At 37.8% G+C, this 14,397-nt stretch overlaps 1 protein-coding gene across 2 annotated transcripts in view; it reads right to left on the reverse strand.

Annotated features, from left to right (window-relative positions):
• Positions 1-14,397, reverse strand: part of LOC148366404 (endophilin-B2-like) — an 18,531-nt gene continuing 4,134 nt past the window's right edge. Inside the window, exons 5-12 of one of the 2 annotated variants that reach the window (XM_088336836.1) lie at positions 13,546-13,679; positions 11,772-11,864; positions 10,105-10,167; positions 9,889-9,912; positions 8,314-8,403; positions 6,564-6,664; positions 4,372-4,564; positions 1-2,493 (exon numbers count right to left, since the gene is read on the reverse strand). In XM_088336836.1, the coding sequence (XP_088192962.1) occupies positions 2,386-2,493; positions 4,372-4,564; positions 6,564-6,664; positions 8,314-8,403; positions 9,889-9,912; positions 10,105-10,167; positions 11,772-11,864; positions 13,546-13,679 (806 nt within the window). In that variant the 3' untranslated portion in view covers positions 1-2,385. The remainder of the gene's footprint in view (positions 2,494-4,371; positions 4,565-6,563; positions 6,665-8,313; positions 8,404-9,888; positions 9,913-10,104; positions 10,168-11,771; positions 11,865-13,545; positions 13,680-14,397) is intronic. The other variant, XM_088336837.1, reaches the window with a different exon arrangement.

The raw sequence follows: 14,397 nt of genomic DNA on the forward strand, positions 1-14,397 counted from the left end.
GAAAAGGGTTTTAAGACTTTATTGACACAACTTGGCTTTAGATTAATTTCACTCTAATAAAAACATTCCATAAACATGAAAGCTGCCAGACGTACATGCATGTACATGTAGTAAACGGGAAAGAGTGCATATCACTAGGTCTTTTTTTTTAAATTGTGTCGTTCCGATTTCCAACAACGTACAGTAGCTCCGAACGTGGCATGCGACAATTAAATCCGACATATTTTAGTTCAATGCATTAGGACACATTCCATAACATAAAATAAAAGCACGTATTGGAATTATGTTTTCTGACAGTTGCCATTAATACACCAACGGGCTTCGACAAAGGAGATTTCACAAAAACGTAGTATTACATTAGTGGAATTGATGATCGAACTCTCGACATAACAGTGGGGTGCACTGAGAACAGTTAGCCAAATCAGACAAAACAGATAGGAAGGCACTTTACTTCATACTGCAGGCAAATATCGGCTCCAGGAAAACTTAAACCCGACATCGAAACTAACTCTTACCGTCTAATTATTGGAAAGATAAATTGTCAATACTCAAAAACAAATTGACTGTCGTAATTTGGTGTTGTCTGTGGACTCCAGATTCAAGCTGACAGTAAAAGTACTCCGTTTACTCCAGGTACGATTTGTTGTCGATTCCTTCAAAGAAAATCGAAGGACGAAACGAAGGAGCTGCTTGTTTACAGTGCCTAGCGAAAGTATTTGCCATATATCAGGCTTCAAACTTAATTCTAAAAAAACTGAAAATATTTGCTGAGAATCAAAAATAGGTGAGACAATTGTGAAGTGGAACTAAATTGTTTTAGCATGTTGTATAATATTTACAACAACAAAAAACTAGAAAATTCGACCTCTGCTCTCTCAGCTTAACTGACTCCCTAAAGACTTCTAAATAATCCAAGGTCCACCCAAATGACTCAGAAGGACAGTGTGCACTTGTGTGTCATTAAGTCTCAGCTTAAATGCGCCTGCTCTGTGATGGGCTCAGATGTCTGTGAAAGCAGACACTGGAGAACAGACAGTGTTTTGAAGACAGAAGAACTCACCAGGCAGGTCTGGGATAAAGTTATGGAAAAGTTCAAAGCAGGAAACTGATTCAAGAATTTTTCGCAACATTTTCACATCTCCTGGAGCACTGTGCGAGGAATCATATCAAAATGGAGAAAGCATAAAACCAGTGTAAACCTACCAATACCTGGCTGCCCCTCTCAACTTTTTGGCCTAAATGAGGAGAAAACTAATCAGAAAGGCAACCAAGATCCCATAAACAGCTGAGGTGGGACAAACTGTGACAACTACTAGTTGTACTCTGCATAAATCTGCCCTTTATGGAAGAGTGGCAAGAAGAAAGGCTTTTATATAACAGCCCGTTTGCAAGAAGCCACATGGGAGACACAAATAAGATGTGGAACAAGATGCTCTGGTCAGATGAGACCTAAAATGAACTTTTTGGGCTAAATGTAAAATGTTACGTAACACTGCATGTTACCCTGAAAACACCATCCCCACTGTCAACATGGTGGTGGTAGCATCATGCTTTGGGGTTGCTTTTCTTCAGCAGGGACTGGTAAGATCGTTTTGAGTTGATGGGAAGATGGATGTAGCCAAATACAGTGCCATTCTAGCAGAAAATCTCCTGGAGTCTCCAAGAGACCTGAGAACAGGGCTCAGGTCCACTTTCCAAGAGTACAACGAGCCAAAACAACAAAATCTACAATGGAATGCTTTAAGATGAACAATATAAAGGTGTTAGAATGGCAAAGCCAAAGTCCAGACCTCAATCATATGGAGCAATTGTGGAAAGATCTGAAAAATGCGGAGTACAAATGATCACCATGAAACCTTATGGAACTTAAGCTGTTTTGCAAAGAAGAATGGGCAACTATTTCTCTTTCAAGATGTGCAAAACTTATATTAATATAGCAATACTTTTGCAAGTCACTGTATTTCCTTGGTTGCTTACTCTTTCTTATGTACAGTCAGTCTATTTTTTGTAAAGCCTCGGGCCAATAAGATCCTATGCAAAATGGGCAAGGTCCAAGAAGAAATCTCTGCTTCCAAGTATATTGCTTATAGGTGTATTATCGCTCATTTTGTTAAAGGTTGTTACGTGAACAAGTAATTCGAATTCAATTTACAGTATCTCCATGTAAACTTCCAATTGCAAAAGCCATTCCAATTGAAGTTTGAAAGATTGTGACTAAACACACGTGCAGCTCATCAAAAGTGAGAAGCTTGTAGATTAATTCGCATAGTTGCTATATTGTTATGCTAGTAAAAGTACAGTGAGTGCAACTGGAAATAAATATCGGGGAGACTGTAGTACGCTCATGGCTTCAGTAGTACCCTTGAGGAGTGTGGATTATTTATTTTAGCTAAGAAGCTCCAGGTAGGTGACAGGAACCTTTCCTTTTTGGCCCTTCCTTTCACCAACCAGCCAATCAGAGTCCATTCCTGGGACAGTGTAAACTGTAATTATCTGCAACACACACAAAAAATAAGGTAAAATAAGATTTTTTTTAATCTTTTACCTCATATTTTGTCTAGGATGCCACAGAATTTCTTTTCACTCATTCACTGCCAATGACGTCTGAAGTTGTCATAGACCAGGGGTCTCAAACTCGCTGACTAGGGGCCATTTGAGCCCCCCGGGATGCTAGTTTGAGGCCCCGCTCTAACATAAGTTTATTGTAAGTCCAGCTTATGTCAATATGGGTTTATTTATTATTAATAGATTGATTGATTTTAATATGAATAGATTTCGTCATTAAAAAATAAATAATGCACAATGATATTAAAAAGTTCCATCCTGAAGTGCAAGATAATTTACAATGAGATAAAATACCGTATTAAATCCTAATGTTTCTTAGAATTTTATCTTTATTTGCGTAAAAAAAACAGAGGAATGTTTTTACCAGTGCTTTTATATTTTTCGGAGAATTTCCTCCAACACACTAGAGAAGGTTTTTGCAGCATACTGACACTCCCCTACTTACGACCCTTCGACTTACGAAAAACGGTAGATACGAACATTTTTTTCGGGATGTCAAAAAATATCCGGATATTGCTGTAAGTTAAATTTTGTATTGCGTGCACCTTTTTACGAGTAGAGGACAGTGATGTAGTACTTCTTTCCGCCACGTGGCGCTGAGAGAGGTCACCCAGCATCCACCCGAATGAAAAGAAATCTGCTTCTTCTTCGTAGTTTGTGTGTAAACATCCTATACTGTATCTCCAGCGCGCTAAGAACTTTGACATTTTTATTGATTAATACCTCGTGCATCCATTCAATATGGTTGGTGTAAAGTGTAAAGAAGAGGCGAGCCGTTTCTTTTGAAACGAAAGTGGAATAGGAAAGCTTGATGCGGTTGAGAAAAATGGTTGGATCGCTTTTTTTCGGCCACTTTCTAACACGAAGGAGGACCCCTTGAAGCTTATCTTCCAAAAATAAGTTAAACTTAACTTTATTTATCTTTATGGAGCATATTATTTTATGAAATGTTTATTTTAAGGACAAAACAATACGGGTTACTTACACAAACCTTAAACATACAAAATATAGCACTGAAGCAACTTACCAACAAATTCAACTTACGAACGATCCTCCGGAAACTATCGCATTGAGCCAACACTTTTGTGTATGAAAAAACCTTGTGGCACACCGTATGCTTCAAAATAAATTCCCGGCACCAGTTTCATGTTTGTTTTTTAAAAGCTTAAATGATCATGTTCCCTAAATTGACAGTACGTATAAAGTTTTTTTCCTGATTATTTGTAATCACCGTTGCTCAGGAGGTAATACAATTTATTCTTTTTTTTTTTTTACAATATTTTTAACCTGTTATACTGTAATTTAATTTTGTTTTACTAGAAAAATAACCGTAATGATACCTAAAATGGGCAAACATGATCAACAATGGAACAATAGAGTTTACTACATTTTATCCTTTTATTGTAACCTGAGAAAATATTAACTATAATCAGGAACATTATGGCAAGATTTATATTTTATTTGATGTATTATTGTTATTTTTCCCAGCACAATTTGAAACAAAAAGAGGTATTGAATATATTTCCCTTTACTACCTCATGAGCATTGAATTCGTACAGAGAAAGAAAAAAAAGAGCAATCTGCTGCCATCTACTGACATGGATGAATATTACAGCTACTCGGCTGATCACGGGAAGAAAGTAAAGACACTAAAGAATGGAATGCTTTTTTTGCAAAGATAAAATCGGGCATTTTCCTGCGGCACAATAGACAAGGTCTCAAGGCACACTAGAACGGCTAGTTGGAGAAAAGAAATGGTTTTGTGCAATGTCACAAATCATACATGTGATTCTGATCGGAGCTCACCTCATCTGCAACGAGGCAAAGCTCGCTGGAGTTAGCAGCATCGTAATCATAAAGGACTTTGGCTTTACGGGTTCCTGCAGCGGGGGCTTGCACCTCCTCGATTTTTAGCGTATCTGTCTCCACAGCATCTTCGGGTGTCAAGTCTGTAGTAGGCACGGAGCCTCTGGAGTTCAATGCAAAAGCATTTGGGAGTCTGGGGGAGAACAGGTCAAAATAGAGATTGGTTTTCATCAAAAGATAATTAGTAAGAAAATCCCCACTTTTCCCCTATTCATCGCAGGCCAATAGCATGTTAATACATTTGAGAGTATACATTTTGTCTGAAGATGTTTGACAATGCATCTTCAAAATCTCATCACAATGTGATATCTATAAGTACCTGGGCGTCTACCTAAATGATAAACTGAACTGGACTCATAACATAACTGCTCTGTACACAAAAGGGCAGAGGAGACTATCTGCTTAGGAGGCTGAGGTCTTTCAGAGTGCAGGGGGCAATCCTGAAGACCTTCTATGACACCATGGTGGCATCCGCCATCTTCTACGGAAATGGTCTGCTGGGGGAGCAGCATCTAGATGGCCGCCAGGAAAATACTGGACAGTCTGATCAGGAAGGCCAGCTCCGTCCTGGGATGCCCCCTCGACTCAGTGGAGGTGGTAGGGGGGAGGAGGATGTTGGATAAGATCTGCAACCTCAATGGAAGTTTTTAAATCGAGGCTTAAGACACACTTCTATTCCAAAGCTTATGGATGATGCCCACCTCATATTCTGTATTGTCCTGTCTTTTTCCGACTGCCTGCCTGGTGGTGATACGAAGGAGAAGGACAATTTGGAGATGAGTCAGCGGACCAGCGTTTGACCTGAAGCATGTGAACGCCTGCATGGACCAGCTGGCAGAGATGGGAAACTGCGTCGTGGCCGTCATATACTTTCTGGACTAGTTTACAGGCTGGGGGCATCGCTGCTGTCATGCACTTTCCGGACAAATTTTCAACATGTTACATAGTGTTTACTATGCTTGTGTATAGTATGCTAATTGTGATTCACCCTGGCCATCCTGGAAGGGGGATTACCACTTGTGAGGTCCTTTTTCGAGGTTTCTCTTTCCTCACGCTGAGGTTCTGAGTTGTTCCTTGCCCGCATGTTGGTTTAAGATCAGGTAATTGTGTAATTGTAATCCTGTGCAGTCCTTTGAGACATTTTTGTGATTAAGGGCTATCTATATAAATAAATTTGACTTGACTTGACTAAGCAATCATCCATGACTAGGAACATCTCCCACCCCCTGCAGGACACCATATCTGCTTTGCAGAGCTCCTTCAGTGTCATACTGCTTCACTCAGAGTGCGTGAAGAACCATTTCCGCAGGTCCTTCCTTCCTGCAGCCGTCAGACTGTATAATAATCAGTGCTCTCGATAGACTGCACACCCTCCATGACTTTATATATTATTTTGAAAATTACTGTCTATCTATCTACCCTGGTCATATCCCTCGAGAGGGGTGACCGACAGCAAGACAAACACACGCAAAAAAAGAAAATAAAAAAGGGAAAAAGTAGCAAAAAACAGACACAACATTTTGTGGGCCATGGCCAACCCGAATGCCCAAACACCCAAACAAGTTAAGCAACTAGGCACCCAAGTCGGTCATGCTTTCGTCCCTCCAGATGAAACAGGACACAAGAAAGCGGCCATGTCACTCGCGTCAGGGTGACACAACACACTCTTTTGTTCAACAGCAGGGCCTGACAACTTTCACTGGTTTACCCCTGCCGCATCATAAAAGTGCCCTGCCCATCCCTTAGAAACGCGTCCAAACAACCCACTATCTCTTTAAAACACCTCTCTACTCATTCCTATCACCAACAAGAGCTCTAGCTTCCACTAGATTTAGACCTCTTTCCTGCAGTGCACTCTTAACACTTTTCATCCACGTCAATCGCGGCCTTCCTCTTGGTCTCCTTCCATTGACTTCTGCACTGGCCACTTTACCCAATTTTGCACACTCTCCATTGGAAATATTGTGGTTTTCATTTCTTATATATTTTTTCATATACTCCTTGTTTACATTGTCGACATTCTTTAGCTGTGATTCATCGTCTTTTATTGCGGTAACAAAAGAAATTTCCCCGTTGTGGGACGAATAAAGGATTATCTTATCTTAATTCCACGACGGACATTTGGCGCTCACGTTTTAAGTTCTTTCTGTAGCTCTTGCATGTGGAAGTGACATTGTTGATAGAATGTTGCTTGGGCCTCCACAAACTCATGCAGGCAGCGGAGATGATTCACCTGGAATTGAATTACAACACTCAATTACACACTTCAAAATCTTTTTACATTAAATTCATTTCCAAATACATCCATTGTCCAATTAGACTACGGTAGCAATTTTATCATGAAAACATGTATCCATGTTTTAAACCCAATTTAACGGTGTCAGAAATTGTATATAAACTTTCTTGAATATATTATTCCCAATCTTTTATCTGAAACAGCAAATTGACTCGGTTAACTGACCCAATCTATTTTTAACTATTTCTGCTGTGTAAAAGAGTCGTACTTTTTATTCATTCTAAAAATTCTAGAGCGTCAGTGAAAATTAACTTTACTTCAAAATATAATACTGTATTAGAATTTGTTAAGTGATTTTCCGCTGGCTTATAAACAAGTCAATGAAAAAAGAAATACAGTTTTCTAACCTTGTCCGAAAATGACAAGACTGTTTTTTTTCTATTCTTCTATTTCTTTTTTGTTTTATGCTTGGGCAGTAAGACAACAGTTTCAGATATTCATATTTTTATTACCTTTTAGGTATTTAATTATGAATATTCTAAATGATTAATTAATTCATCATTTAATTGTTGACACGTGATAATGGCCTTGAGTCTTTAAATACCTAGTATACGATAATGGCCATACTCCAACATTTTTTCGTTAATGTTGGTGAAGCCATTATCACATCAAAAATCTGTGAACGGTAGGGCCACTATTGCACTGCAAAATCTTTATTTATTCGCTAATTATTTCGACAATCATTACTGATTAATTAATTCATCAATTAGATCAAATGAAATAAATTAATCAATTAAATAACACCAATTCAGTACAAACATTTTTTAACAGTCTCAAAAATAAAGAAAAGTAAATAGTGCAGTGGTTAGCATATTCTCCTATCACAAAAAATGTCCCCTTGAGTTCGGGTGGAAAACCATGTTGGTCTTGAGAGGGGTGGGCGCCACCAGGCTGTACTTGCCCAAGACACACCGCAGGAACTGGTGGCCCTACGGCCCTAGTGGCTATGGGATCCAACCAACCAAATAAAGGAATGCCATTTTTGCATGAGGTTAACGAAATGCATTTCAAGTTAAATCTTTTATCTTGAGTTAACTTTCACATCTGACTTAAATCATTGAATATGCTTTAACACTTAAAGTGACACTCAGTTATATTTGACCACTAGATGTCGCTATATTGTCCAGTGCAACTGCAAACCTTTCACAGCACTAACAAATATTTGTTCACTAATGACTATAGTAGTATTGATGCAACATCAATTTTATTTGAAATAGAACTTTGTTGTCATTAATAACATAGTGAACATAGTTTACAATGAGATTAGACATGGCACCCAAGAATAAACATGTAATAAAAGACTTCATGAGGAAAAAAAAAATCACTAAAAAAAGAATGTTAAGTTAAATAAGCAAATATTTATAAGAGACTGATCTAAGCCGTAAGTGCATCGTAATAACATTAGCAATCACATATTTACTTGAACACTAAACAAGTACTCCTGAATACTAAGATAATAATATCACAATACAATGGAATAAATCTAGTACTTGTTATGAAAACCAATATGCATTTTGTGCTTGCGTAATCTTTTGGCATCTTTTACTCAATAACTCAACCGATCAAACATGTATGTTGTGGCTCACATGTGTACTACTGATACCCTCCAAGAGAAGCCGTGTAACCTCTGCCTGTCTGTCAAACTCCGTTTGGGCAACTCTGAGTTCGTGTTCAGCCTGAAATGAAGAAAAAACAACAACAATATTGACAAGTTACAAGAATCCATTTTGTCAAACTCTGTTAATATTAAACACATCAATACTGTAGGACTGTCTTTTTTGTTTTATCTATCGATCTAATCCATTTTAAATCATGTAAATATTGTTTCATTTTGAAAACATTTTTATATAATAACTCAGGAGCGCCATTTTTGTCATGATTACCGATTTGGATCACCTGTGCCCGCTCATTGGGCACCAGCCGCTGCGGACTACTTGGTTGGTTCCCTGTCCCTTTTCAACCCAGTCGTGTCACTCTCCAGTTGTCAGTCCGTCAGCGAACCTCTGTTGTTACAAGGCAAGCATTTTTGACCCTGAATCCCGCCTGTCTCATTTTTGCACCTGTCCGTTCCTGATCTCTCCGTTTGTCTCCGGCTACGAATGGTTTTCGATCCTGACCACGTCTGCTCTCCCGTCCCAGCTTACTACCCGTTTTTGAGCCCTACCACATCTGCTCACCCGTCCCAGCTTACGACCCATTTGTGATCCCGAACACATTTTTGCTCTTCTCTCCCGGCTATCGACATGTTTTTCCGTCCCTGATACCGCCATTTCCCGCTATGGAAGATCCACTTCCGTATTTGGATCACGATCTGATTACTAGAGCGGCTTGCTTCACGCGTCCAGCGAGCACTAGATCGCGGGCGCTGCCCTTCCTCCTTCTATTCAATAAACTTGTGGTTAACGGTACGCATTTGGGTCCTGATTCCGTTCTGGTCGTGACAATTTTCAATCAAACCTCAACATCAAACCTGCTGTTACTGCAAGTGTCAGCATATGGCACTTACACACCACAGAAAACCAAATAAAAAAACAAATTTGTCAATAGAATTGCTTAATTTTTCATTTATATTTTTCCGTAGTTTTCATAGACAATGGGTAGATCGTAATTGGATATAAACTGGCGTAGTAAACTATGAGTGATTCGTTAGTATTTTGTAGCACTGATCTAATAGCAAGCGACTAATTAATGTTGAAAATTACCATTTTTAATCAGAATAATATCCAGTAGGGCTAAAATTATCTGGACCTTGCCTTCATTTAGGAACGTAGGTGCAGAAGTACAGTGCCGCAAAAGAGTATTTGCCCTTTTCCTGATTTCTGTGTTTTTTGGGATAATCACTCACAAAGGTAAATACAAAATGCACTTTTGAAATATTAATTCCATTTATTAAGGCAAAAAATAAAAAAACTATCCAGCCCTATATAAAAGTATACAATATCAAACACAAGCACAGTCCCACTGCAAAATGACTGAGAAAAAAATAAATAAATATGAATCTTCTGAAAGTCATTTTTTGTAGTTTGGCAGTTCTGTGAGTGTGATAAAACACCCAATCTAGCTCTGGTGCAACTAAAGAAACGCAGAAATCAAAAAGGTGAAATAAAAATTTTAAAATAAAAAGGGAAAGGAAGCAACAACAAAAAAAAGCTCATGCTTACTTTTTCAACTTCCTCACTCCAAAGCTGAAAGATACAAACAAAATGACAGAATAAAAAAGGGGAATTCATTAGCATAGAAATGATAGAAAAACGCCATCTAGAAGGGAACTCATGGAAACCGTGTTTAAGTATGGAAACCTCTTGAGAGAGGACATTCAACATGGAAAAAATATTGCTAATTTTTCGGTTCCTTTTTAGTAAAAACATGAATCTTACAGCAGAGGCACTAGCAGAAAGCACGTAGTTGCGTGGTCTTGTCTCCTGAAAATCTGGAGCCACCTTTAGAAGGAAAAACAAAAACGGAAAACGAAATAAAAAAGGATTTGATATTTTCCTGCAGCCCTTTGAGACTCTTTGAGATTAAGGGCTACACAAATAAAAATGACTTGACTTGCAAATTATAAATAAAGTTCAAGAACTGTAACCACGCCAAAAGGTTTCTCAGCAACGGTTTGACATGCAGATGCTAACATATATTAGAACAGTGTTTTCCAACCAGTGTGCCAGGGCACACTAGTGTGCCATGCGACCTTGTCTAGTGTGCCGCTGGAATTTGCCCAATTTTAGCTTTCAAAAAAATCAGGCCATTATTCAGTATTTTTGCTATATTCAGATGAGGAACTGTAATAGTCATCCATATCAGTAGGTGGCAGTAGATTTTTATATATTAATTATCTTCTCATGAGGTAGCGCAGTACATTTAATAACTTATTTTGTTGAACAAAGCGGTTTAAGATTGCACTGTAAGAAATAAAACCATAATTAAAGCACATCATTCTTTATTATTTAAAGTATTATTTTCTTCTTTTTATATACTAATTATCTGCTTATGAGGTGGTACAGTGAAATATTTGTCATTTTCAAACATTTTCGACAGACGGCGTTGAAAAACACTGCATTAGAAAACAATAAAATCTTATATTTACAGAGAAGAAAAAGCTTCAACTATTAAAAAATCAGTGTGGAAAATTCTTTACTTTTATTGATAATGGTCCTGCTTATATAACTACACCTCAGTGAATAACAATACTGCACTTTTTTTCTGCAGTTCAATAAGAAATTGATTTTGCAGCTCAAGATAATCTTCAGTTTATTCCGGCAAACAAAGGCCTGCTGTAAAATTTTTAACCTTGAAGTCTACCAAAATGAACATTTGAAACAACCGAAAATCTGATAAATAAAAGAAAAATGAGTGAGTCAAACCAGAGAATATACCAATTTCCATTGAGTGTTTTCATCATTTCTAATTAGGTCAAAAATTGGTGTAATTCTGGCTTTTACTCAGTGATGATTATGATGATTGAGGATATAACTATAATATCAAAGTAATAACGATTCATTTTATAAGTTTCCACAATTTATCAGCATTAAACCACAATACTGAAAGCAGCTAACATGTTTAAAAAAACGGTGACTTCATTTGTTTAAGTCCAGCACCCTCTAGTGGCTTAGTTTATCACAGCAGTTAATTTGGTCAAGTCCCGAAGACCATAACGCGATGTAACGTATTTATTCATAAATGTAATCAATTCATTATATAAACACACATATATAGGTATATTATAAAATACGTGTTATTTCAAAAAGGGGAAAAAAGATTATTATTTTTCATATATTACAGTATTAACAAACTATCAATATTGTGATAATTATCATATTGTGAATATCTGAATATCGTTACATCCTTAATGATCATTAACTAAAAAATGTGGCAAAAATAAAAGTGATTCAAGTGCACTTCATTCTTAAAAATAGATCGAATACTCACATTGTCCTGACAGAGCCACAGTTATGAATACAAAGTGAAATATATGAATACGAACATAAGCATTCATTATTATTATTGTATCCGTACATGAATTATATTATTGTGGTTAACTTACAGCAGACTTTGCCTCTGCTGCTTTGGCTTTCTTCAGTCTTGCTTTGGCGGCATCCAAATCGAGCCGGAAATTCTCCAATTGACGACGTTCTTTCTGCAGAAAGATAAGAATGAGTTAAAAGAAAAAAAAAATAATTATAATTATTTCCATTTATAAGCCTAATTCATTTTTCACGAATAATTGGATTATATGCTTTTCTTCATCAATTTAGAAGAAATATTGCATTCAGTTTGTAATAAGTTACTCCAAATGTGTCACAGTTTCCCAGATTTCCTCTGGTTGGTGAATTTTATAATAATAATAATAATAATTTCCTTTGTATTGTCATTCTTTGTAAGAACGAAATGTCGATACACCTGACCCGTTGTAGCGAGCCGATGCAGCCGCAGCCAACAGAGGGCGCCGCCATTTTACCAATGTTATACAAGTATGTGTCAGGGCCAGAACGGAGACAGGACCCACTTGCGTTACGTTTCTCACTCGTTTTATTGGAAGAAAGAGAAAGGGTAGCGCCCACGATCCGGTGATTGGTGGATGCTGGAAGCAGGTCGCTCTGATACTCGGATTGTGCTTCAAACGCGGAAGTGGATCTTCCGTGGTGAGCGATAGCGGTGTTGGGGATGGGAAAACGGGTCAGTAGCCGGGACCAGAGAGCAAAAACGTGGTCGGAAGCGAGTCGTAAGCCAGAATAGGAGAGAAGACGTGGTCGGGGACAGAAAGAGGTCAAAAGCCGGACAGGAGAGTAGACGTGGTCCCGATCAAAAAAACAGGTCAAAGCCAGGGAACAGACAGGAGCAAAGAACGGGATAGGTGGGAGTCAGGGTCGAAAAAGGCTTGCCGAGTGTTAACTGAGGTTTGCAGACGGACTGAGAAGAGGGGACAGACAGGACTGGGTACAAGTACTGATCGGGAGCCAATCATAGCCCGCAGCAGTTGGCGCTAAAGGAGTGGGCACAGCCAAGTCACATTAGTAATCATGACAGTATGTGAGTGTCATTCAGCCCAAAAAAATTATAATTGTGTTAATACCATCAGAAAATGTTTGTCTTTTTTAATTGCAATCCGGGGAAAACCATGGCAGAGTCACACAAGAAGGAGATTCGTATTCAAAATCTATTGCTTGTTCTACATTCGAGTGGGCAAACTACGGCCCGTCCTCATTTGTCCTCATTCCTGCTGTTGTTATTTTGTTTTTATGTGTTAGTGTAGCATGAAAATGGTGAAAGTAAGAAAAGGCCAGTTTCAAGTACAGACCAAACGCCAAATCATACCCCAGGAAAAATGAAGAGTTTTAGCATGTGTATCTGGGAAGTGCACATACTTTTGCACAACATAAGGAGCTTGACAAAAACAGCAATGATGACGCATGCCAGGAGATGGCAGCATCGAGTAAAAATTGTAATAAATGTGTTTTTTATCAATATATTTATCTTCTCTAACTGATTTTTATCAAAATCCGCACTTACAATATGAGCTTAATTTATCATTTTGCTTTAATTATGTGTATTTTCAAACCAATTTGAAGAAAAAAATCTAATTATAAACAAATACAAAATAAAACGTCCTCTCTGCTTTGTCCCCCAACCTATTTTTTTAACTCAATGCGGCCAGTGACTGAAATCATTTGCCCACCCCTGTTCGACATAAATAAACTTTATGGTTAAAGTAAATTTTTTTGTGCTAAATCTACCCATCCCGTTACGATGCAAGCTTATTCAGACAAAAACAAAAAACTAGTATTATAATTGAAAAAGGTAGCATATTCCACACTCACTGTGATGGTTCTCCAGTCTCCTTCTAGGAAGTTCCTGAGTGGGGCAAGAAAGCTGATGGCCGATGTATGAAGGAACTCCCTTTCAGATGCTCCGAGTCTTTTCTCGCACTCTCCCACCTTGATTAAAGTGCTTCCTACAAGTGAGAGAAATTACATATTTTTTGTTAAGTTCTAGTGAAAAGAAAATTAGCATCACTACTGTATTTTCTGGACTATAAGTCGCATTTCTTTTCATAGTTTGGCGGGGGGTGAGACTTATTGTATACTCCGGTGAGACTTATATAGGAAATTATTAACACATTATATCATCAGGTTTTTAATTTTTATTACCGGTATATCATTTCACATGTTATTTTCACACAAAACTGCAAGAGGGCGCTCTAGGCCTGTGTTGATCATTTCAAACTTGCATTGTTGAGCGGGGGACATTTTTCAGCACAACACAGGTGTTTTTTTTTTTTTTTTTTTTTTTTACCTTGGTCATATCCCTCAAGAGGGGTGACCGACAGAAAGACAAACATACGAAAACAAGGAAAATTATATATTTTTTTATAATTTATAAAAATATAAAAAGTAATTTATAAAAACAACTGAGAAGAGCTGAACATACGGAAAATACGGTAAATAATCACCTATTCCTGATCACCCGTAAAAAGCAAAGAGCTGAGCTAACGACCAATCACGGTACAGTGTAACTGATTTCTGGAGCAAAGCCATGATTGGTTGACAGCTGAAACCGTAGCAAATGTGATGCCATCTTCTATCAAAATGGTTGCCCCCAAGACATCGATAAAACCAGGTTGTTTTTTCTAAACCAATATTTAATGGAATTGCCAATATTCAAAATCATTT

Source organism: Urocampus carinirostris, chromosome 5 (assembly GCF_059441175.1).
Source record: "Urocampus carinirostris isolate Australia breed hairy pipefish chromosome 5, RoL_Ucar_1.0, whole genome shotgun sequence".
Taxonomy (NCBI): Eukaryota; Metazoa; Chordata; class Actinopteri; order Syngnathiformes; family Syngnathidae; genus Urocampus; species Urocampus carinirostris.